This window comes from Copidosoma floridanum, unplaced genomic scaffold (genome assembly GCF_036245765.1).
Source record: "Copidosoma floridanum isolate Cflo_tuat_1 unplaced genomic scaffold, Cflo_Japanese_pri ptg000001l, whole genome shotgun sequence".
Classification (NCBI taxonomy): Eukaryota; Metazoa; Arthropoda; class Insecta; order Hymenoptera; family Encyrtidae; genus Copidosoma; species Copidosoma floridanum.
Window position 1 is genome coordinate 11,417,793 of NW_028321878.1, and position 8,613 is coordinate 11,426,405.

The window sequence follows — 8,613 nt, forward strand, 5'->3', positions numbered from 1 at the left end:
TCGCACCTCCTATACAAAGTTTTTCTGCGCAACCTGAAAATTGTTAGGTATACATAGTCTTAACGTGGGACTTAAAATTTTCAAAGCACCTATTATCACATATCCTTACAACGAACTTGATCGATTTACGTTGAAAAGACATTGAACAAACATTTTTTAATATTTCTCAACCAAAAAAATAATAATAATCGACTAATGGCATGCCAAGCTAGTATCCTTTTAAAATAATTAAGTAGGTATAAAGAAAGTATTTTAAATACAGAGATTGGTTGAGGCTTTGATATATTTACAGCATTAAATTATAGGAGAATAAAATAACTAACAAAATTCAAAATGAAATAAAAAATAAAATGAATTGGGCGGTTGATATATATATGTGTGATATATAATATATATATGTGACCACTGTTCACGACACTTTGATAAAAATCCTTAAAACATGGAAAATTGATAATGTTTAGCAGTACAAAGTATTGATACGAATAACAAATGAATGTATACATATTATGACAAATCGTCAACTGTTCTATGTAGTGTTTATATAGTTTTTCACATTGTTACAACACCAAAACAATATTGTATTACCAAATAAGTTTCATCATTTGTACATGAGTATAATTGTACAAACAATATTTGTAAACACATAGAATGTATCATAAGATATTCATTTCCACCAACGATAAGTCAAATAAAAAAAAATCACTTGAAAACACGTTCGTGATATATTGTTAAGGTATTTTGACGATATAACTCAAATCAGCAAAAATTAAGACACAACGTTCATTAATTATTATGTAAATTTACGATCTTGACGCTGGATTTCTTATTCTGACTCTGGTTTATCTCGAACAGGCCATAGGAAACTCGAGTCCGAAAAATGTTCACCAAACCCGATCGGAGCAACAGCCATTATCGAACACATAATTCACTAGCCTTATGCGCTTGCATTGTTCTGTTCTAAGAGTCTGTTTCTTACGAAACAATAAATAAGAAACAATACTTGAAAAAAATTTTTCAAAAATGAACAGCCACCCGTAAATTTGTATTACGTAACAGATGGAGAGTCACAAAGAGAAAAACTTAGCTGTTATGAAAAGTGAAAGAATCAGTAACAGAAAATAAAAAGTTGATTTTCTAACTGGTCTGTACTTTTACACTCTTTGAAATTTTTATAGATTACATGAAAAAGGCACACTGTATGAGTTTTCTAAAGTGTATTAGCTACTAGCTCTCCTGTAAATGTAGAAGTAGCATATGGTACATGTTTCTTCAATGGAATTTAACCGGTTTTTGAAGAATAACAAAAAAAAATCGAGTGGAAAAAGGACTTGGCTGCATTCGTAAGAGAGAAAGAAAGAAAGAAGAAGACAGCACTGCAGAAGCTATTAAATCTTGTATTGATACACACAAAACAAGGAGCTAATGCATATAAATTAGTTAATAGAAACCACCATGTAGTTGCGAGTTTTTTTTCCAATAAAATTTAAAATCTACGTATGGTGTTTATGATTCGTTGGTTAAAAAAAAAAAAAAAATTAAAAAATTAAAAGATCAAAAGTTGTCAAAGTTTCAATTAATCACAAAATAATTGATGTACTATAAAGTTATGAGATAATAATAACAAAATAAAAACGTGAGTTACATAATGTAAATGTGTATAATGTAAATGTACAAAGTACCCCAGAACAAAATGATACACCTATTTAGACATAAGTATAGTAAGAAAATATGAATGAAAAGTATATTGATATATGTAAAAATCATCGTCGTTTTTTTCCGAAACCATTGTTTTATTGTGCTTATTCTGATACATCATTTAAAAGTATCCTTAAGGAGTACTCGAAATTTAGTTGCTACAACTATAAAATTATTAGTATCTTGTGGTAATATCCGTTAGTAGAAGATTAATTTTATCTCAAGATTATTACATCGATCACTTGTTCTGTAGCCAAGAATAAAAAAAAATCATACAAATCTTCTTGCTCGTTGTACTGACCAATTAACATTGATTCGTCAACATTTGTAACTTAAATTTATAATTTTTGACTTTACTCAGATATAATATTTTTCCAAGGACTATCCACGTCCAGTCGAAACGTCAACACTAAAATGAAAAAATTATGAATATTGTTTTCCTCTGAATGATATATACTTTAGTTTGTGACATGCAACTGGTGAAGGATTGCTGACATTCATTGCATGGGAAGATATACCAGCTATTTATATAAATCAATTAATTCTACTCAAGGTTAAAATATTCGAAACATACTGTGCAGTATTGGTTGTGATTGGGATTCATATGCCATATCAAGTCACTACTTTGGTAAAAAGTTTGCGAGCACACGGTGCAGTGGTGAATGTGCTCAGTATTCATATGCGCCGTGAGATCGCTCTCTAGGACAAAAACGGCGGAACACACGGTACATCTGTGGTTGTGCTCGGAATCCATGTGCCATGTAAGATCACCACTTTGGGTAAAATTTTGTGAGCACACGGTGCATTGATAATTGGGCGGAAAGTTCATGAGGTCTGTGATATGACAGTCTTGGACGAAAGATTCCAAAGTTTCAGGCATGTGTTCGGAATTTATGTGCCACGTAAGATCACTACTTCGGCTAAAACTTTGTGAGCACACGATGCATTGGTGATTGTGCTGAGTATTCATATGCGCGGTGAGATCGCTCTCTCGGACAAAAACGGCGGAACACGCGGTACACCGATGGTTGTGCTCCGAGTCCACATGCCACGTGAGATCGCTAACTTGACTAAATGTTTGCGAGCACATGGTGCAATGATAACAGTGCTGAAGGTAAACGTGTTCCGTAAGATCACTGTCGCGGACAAAAGTTTCGGAACATTCGGTGCAGGGGTGATTGTGCTCGGAGTTCATGTGCCTCGTGAGATTATCTTCTTGGTAAAAAGTTGCAGAACACACGGTGCATGGGTATTTATGTTCAAAGTTCATATGCCACGAGAGATCCTCTTCTTCGTAAAAAAATTTGGAACATAGTGTGCAAGGGTAGTTGTGTTCGGAGTTAATGTGCCTCGTGAGATCATCCTCTTGGTAAAAAGTTGCAGAACACACGGTGCAAGGGTGTTTGTGTTTGGAGTCCATATGATGGGAGAGATCCTTTTTCAGGTAGAAAATTTCAGAGCACAAGTTGCAGCGATGGATGTGGTGGGAGTTAAAATGCCTTGTAAGACCATTTCTGTGGGTGAAATTTTGAAAGCACACGCTACAGGAATAGTTGTGCTTGGATTTCATGTGATTTGTAAGATCTTCACTACAAATAAATTTTTTCAAGCACACGAGGCAATGATTGGTATTGTATTGAATGGATGGACGTGCCGTGGAAGTGCTTTCAACCATGTTGGATTTTGAACACGAGGCGACGTGGCAGGATGACTCTTCAGCTGTACAAGAATGCATTTATGTTGTAAGACATTTTCAAGTAAAAGTATATGCAGGAATCAATCTCTTACCTGTATGAATACAGCAATGACTTTTGGAGTGTTTTGAATTAGAATTAGTTTTCCCGCATATATTGCAAGCGTTAGGGTTTGGCGGACTTCTGGACATATTTGAAAGCGATACTACACCAGAGTAGCTTGTTGTTAATTTAACATTATTGTAAGGATAATCCTATAACTAGACGATGAGGATGATTAGTTTTTAAAGTTGACTTTCTGTGGGGAAAAAACATTAAATGTTATACAAAGTTTAAGTATTTCTTCTGTAAACTTTTGTCCTAATAATAATTAACATTTTAATGTTCAAACACAAACTAACCTTACACTTTAACTTTCCAATCGTTAGGTGAAAAACTGTTGAATCAACCAAGCACTTGCCGCATACAATTGTTTCACTGAATAAATCACACATTGCATAATTAGTTCGATGATCGGTGTTTCACATACTTCATTGTAACCAATTCAAAAATATATCGTGGAATTTTTTTTTTTCAATATTAATATTTAAAACATTTTCACGTGCACGTACACTGTATACACCATGTCCACTGCCACCAAATAACGACGCTCACGAAATTTTTCGACAAGGCAGTTTCAATATCTACTGCCAATAAGTCATTATGAATTTCCATGAGCTGTTGAACATTTCAAAAATCACTGCGATGATGACGAATGACTTTTAAAAGTGAGAGATATTTTTGTTGAAAAGAAAGATATCGTTTATGAAATTATAATGGATATTTGATGAGCAGTCAAAGTCAGGCAGCGCTCAAGTTGGTTTCCTCATCATAACAGGAATATAGTTATAACTAATTGATATAAAAAAAATCTTCCTTTATTGTATTATACATTTCATTAATGTTATACGTGCTACTGTTGACGAATACCATCAATAATTCGTCTAGTTGTTAATATATACCATAGCTAATAATATTAGGGAATCATACATTGCGACATTTTATCTTTTGTGATTTCCATGTAACCTAATTTTTCCAACATCTTACAGATTTAATGTCACGAGATTTGAAATGAGCCGATAAAATACCTATGGATGCTTGGAGTGGAGGCTTCATTTGCAAGAGCTGTAAATGCTACTTACACGAGCTTACACGTAATATAATGGGTGGAAACCCTTTTAGAGTAATAGTTTCATTTTGTATACTGCCTTCCAATATCAAGCTTGAGACTTGACATAAAAAGTTGCATTTTTCAATCAATCAATGTTCATGTTCTAAAATTGAGTTTGTTCATGTATTTGGCAAGTATGATAATTTTTTCGATTTTGTTGTGTACAGCACTGATAAAGACAGTTCCTGAATTTTCTAGTTCTCATCGGCCTGCCATATTATTGATGACTAATAGTACACTTTTGAACTCGCTACACATACTTAAGTGTAGTAATATATTCATACGCAGAGTAGCTTTTACGACCACACAAGAGAAAACTGTATAGCTATAGACGTGGCCGTAGTGGTATAGCATAGTAGCGGCTCAAAAATTGACTTGTGAAGTACTCAACTCTACGAGTATAGGTGTGTATAATGCAGCAACTCTCCAGCTATATTTCGGCCATTAACATTATGATTTCTCATCGTTTGTCCATGCAGTGATAAAAACGCTACTGAGATATAATAAAAATCAAGCAGTTTCTTCATAATTGGTAGTCATTTCTATACGTCGGCTTACAGATAAAATAAGCTCAAGCGAGAAAAAAAAAAAAAAAAAAAAAGTCACAGGATGCTACGTCCGCAAATAAGTATATTATACAGTCTTGAAGACGCAGCTGCACCTACAGGTATACTTTATACATTATAAGGTATCTGCAACGCACGCAGTCGCATCGGTCGTCCACTGAACGGTCGCTCGCAAGCTCTCTTCTCTTCCTTCTATCATATACATGTATACACCCTTGCTGGCTTGCCCCTAAACTCCCCACACTATCTTGTGCTATATAACCATATATATATACCAAACCAATGGCACTCTTGTATGCGATACACTCTCAAGTACGCAATACATATATATGCACGCGCGCGTGAATATGGTATACGGAAACGAGGAGTAGGTGGTGTATGGCAGCAAAGAAGAAAGAAGAGGTACCCCGCACTGGAAGAAAGAGCATTGCACACACGAAGTATAAAGCGACGAAAGGTCAAGGCCCTCAGCGCCCTACCCTCGGGGTCACGTGACGCGGCTCAAGGTCTCCTATCCCCACCCTCAAAGTTGCTGCAACTGTTCTCTTTGGCTCTGATGCTTCGTCGTTGTTGAATCGTATACCCTATACATACGAGCAAATCTGTATAAAGTCCTTTCCGTTATACAAGGGGATAAAGGGACAGTCCCAAATAAGTATACAAATTGATTTGAGTTTTTAGCGACTACAAGCAATCGTATTGATATCATTGTTAAATTACTTTAAAATCATCTAAGCGATACTTTAGAGGTATGTTTTTTCGATGTCACACCATTTTCAGTCTTCTCCAATAATTTATTCTCGATATACCAATGATGCAGGTTTGGATGTAAGGTTTGGTCTTTTAAAATTTCAAGTATTGCCAAATACGAGGGGTACATTCATGGTTTTGACAAAACCGTGTTTAAAGGGCATTTTGGCACTGTAAAATACCTTGGACGTTTTTTAGCTGACAAGGTACCATATTTAGATCAAAAGAAAATATAAAAACTTAAATTTCTCGCTAATCTGTAAGGGTGGGTTATATTATATATTTTTAGACACATCGAATCAAACGCAACCTTCAGTCACATGAATAATCAAAATTTGTCATTAATGCTTTGCTTGGACGTTTTTCCTCGAACCTTCCTTGGTTTTTAAGTGAATAATCTTCGAAAACTAGCACTTGAAGCTACTTAAATGTTTTACGATATTTATCATTAGTAAATTGTTTTTTTTTTTCAAAGATGTTTTGTGGAATTATTAATGTATGTTGGTCTGCCTCTGTTGTTGCGCGTATAGAGAAACAACGACGCAACACAATACAATGACGACCATACGATGATGCGACGTAAGTTTTATAAGTACTCATGATGTATAGAGAACGGGCAGACTAAAAAATTGGAGTTGTTCTCGCTCGTGCATGTATTATACACTCGACGTTAAGGTCAATGTCAGTTTTAGAGAAGAGGGAGTGTTTTTTTTTCCTTTTCGTTTCAACGTGCGATGTCTTTTGCGTATGATCTGGTCTATACATGTAATATTGAACGTGACTTATTTTGCTCAAAGAATAAGCGAAAATTTAGAAAAAACTTTGCTAGTGTGATTTTAAGTGTATAAGCGTTGAAATACACGCGTCATATAATACTTCAATACAAATTAATTAATCGTAATGTCCACAGCAAAGTAAATAAGTATTGTCGTTGTTGTGATTGTTGTGTTGTTACAATATTTTTTTAAATTACTTCACATTTTGCCTGATGTGAAATCGTACCTCCGCATAATTCATGCGTGCACTGCACAAACACACCGATGTATTTTTAATCGAGCGAGTGAAAAGATAGAGCGAAAGATCAGACACATTTTATTGCTTTCCACTTATCTCCTCCCTTTTCTCTTTTTGTGTCTGTAGATTCGCTACCTCTTTTAGTATTGTTATTATTATTATTATTATTATTATTTTTTCATTTTTCCTATAGTATAGAATCAAGCATTCACTTATGCATGTTTGTAGACATGAGAGAACGCGGTGACCAATAGCGGAAGAGGCCATGTAGTAGTCCGTTTGGAGTGATTGTCGCGGTGGATGGACAGATTACCGTTTTAAGAATTCAAGTATCTTGTATGAATATTTTCCGGAAATCATATACAACGAGATTAAACTCATAAAAATAAACAGAAAAAAAATCTACTTTTCAAGATACATCTTAAATTTAAAAACAGTAGGTATGTAAAGATCTCTAGGAAAAATTTTTAAAAACTCTTACGTGTCGTGCTCTGCCAGTAATTTTAATTTGTGACCAAATTTTACTGTAGTTCGCTTTCAATCAAAACTATAGTTAAAAAACTTTTTATCTTGTCTTGACTTACAGAATGCCATTCTGAAGTAAGTAAATTTCTTTTTTTAATTTCCTTCTCTATTGTAATTTCTAGTATTCTTTTACTCACAGTTTACGGAAACTTTTAAACAAAACATTATTTATAATTTCTTACATCCGACAGAAATTTATTAATTTTGCATAAATAATATCTTACGTGCTAACAAAATTTATTACACATGCTTTCCAAGCGACTTCGATTTCAAATCATTGGATGAACGAGTCGAGTTGTCGATTGCACTCGTTTTAATGCAGCAAGCGATATAATGATGTGTTGTATGTACAGTACACAGTACGCTTTTACGTATCATGTATTGTAATGTATGACCATTCGCCGAGAGAAAACTTTCTCTCCCCCGTATAAATCAACGTGCGATTTGCCAGCTATTATAGATACAAGCAGATTTATACTACACAGCATCGCCGAGTGCGAGCTTCAAAGGAGTCAGATGAACTGAAATTTATTTCAAGTGATGAGCGACCCAACAAATCACGGGGGACAAAGTCTGGGCAGTATGTGCGTGAACCGTTTGAAAGCTTTTTTTATGATTTATTTATTTATTCGAGCTGATAGTCCCTTCCTTTGTAATGAAGTCGTAAACTATGCGCTCGTAGCTATATCCTTTGAAAATTTATGTACACAACATTTCGAAGCATATCAGACTGGTTGGACAGTCTTTTTTATTGTTCACGCATGGTAACAACATGCCACAGCAACGTGCCATTTTACATTCCATTATGTTAAATAATTAACATAAATTTTTGAATAATGTTCAAAATACAATGGTTTTTATTCAAATGTGTATATACTGTTGGATACTTTGCAAAACAACTTTATTAATATACAACATCAATGATGATGATGATGCTTATCGCAATGTACTTTTAACTGGAATTTTTCATGTGGAACTTCTGGTATGATTGTGCACTAAACATATAAATGTGATTACACGGTCATAAAAAAAGATGAAAAATGATACTACTAAATAAATTTAAGAGAAGTGTAGTGATTACGGAAAATAAATGAAGAAATTAACATAAAACTTAGAAAAAAAATGAATGATGAAAATAATGAACAAAAAAAATGGTTGC

At 34.2% G+C, this 8,613-nt stretch overlaps 1 protein-coding gene across 2 annotated transcripts; it reads right to left on the reverse strand.

Annotated features, from left to right (window-relative positions):
• Positions 1-1,775: 1,775 nt before the first annotated feature.
• LOC106647074 (uncharacterized) lies at positions 1,776-4,177 on the reverse strand. 2 transcript variants are annotated; one of them, XM_089589164.1, is made up of 4 exons: positions 3,791-4,177; positions 3,484-3,687; positions 2,270-3,414; positions 1,776-2,104 (listed from the first exon to the last, which is right to left on the reverse strand). In XM_089589164.1, the coding sequence occupies exons 2-4, from the start codon at positions 3,578-3,580 to the stop codon at positions 2,099-2,101; spliced, it is 1,248 nt and encodes a 415-aa protein (XP_089445290.1). In that variant the 5' UTR covers positions 3,581-3,687; positions 3,791-4,177; the 3' UTR covers positions 1,776-2,098. The 2 variants fall into 2 exon arrangements, with proteins under 2 accessions (XP_089445290.1, XP_014218817.2); XM_014363331.2 differs by having other exon boundaries at positions 1,776-3,414.
• Between the last annotated feature and the right edge of the window lie 4,436 nt (positions 4,178-8,613).

Excerpts from the sequence above, each read along its gene's own strand:
- LOC106647074 (XM_014363331.2), bottom strand. The coding sequence starts at position 3,580 with ATGTCCAGAAGTCCGCCAAACCCTAACGCTTGCAATATATGCGGGAAA. Across the intron at positions 3,415-3,483 it reads TCATTGCTGTATTCATACAG|CTGAAGAGTCATCCTGCCAC; the intron begins GTAAGAGATTGA and ends ATTCTTGTACAG.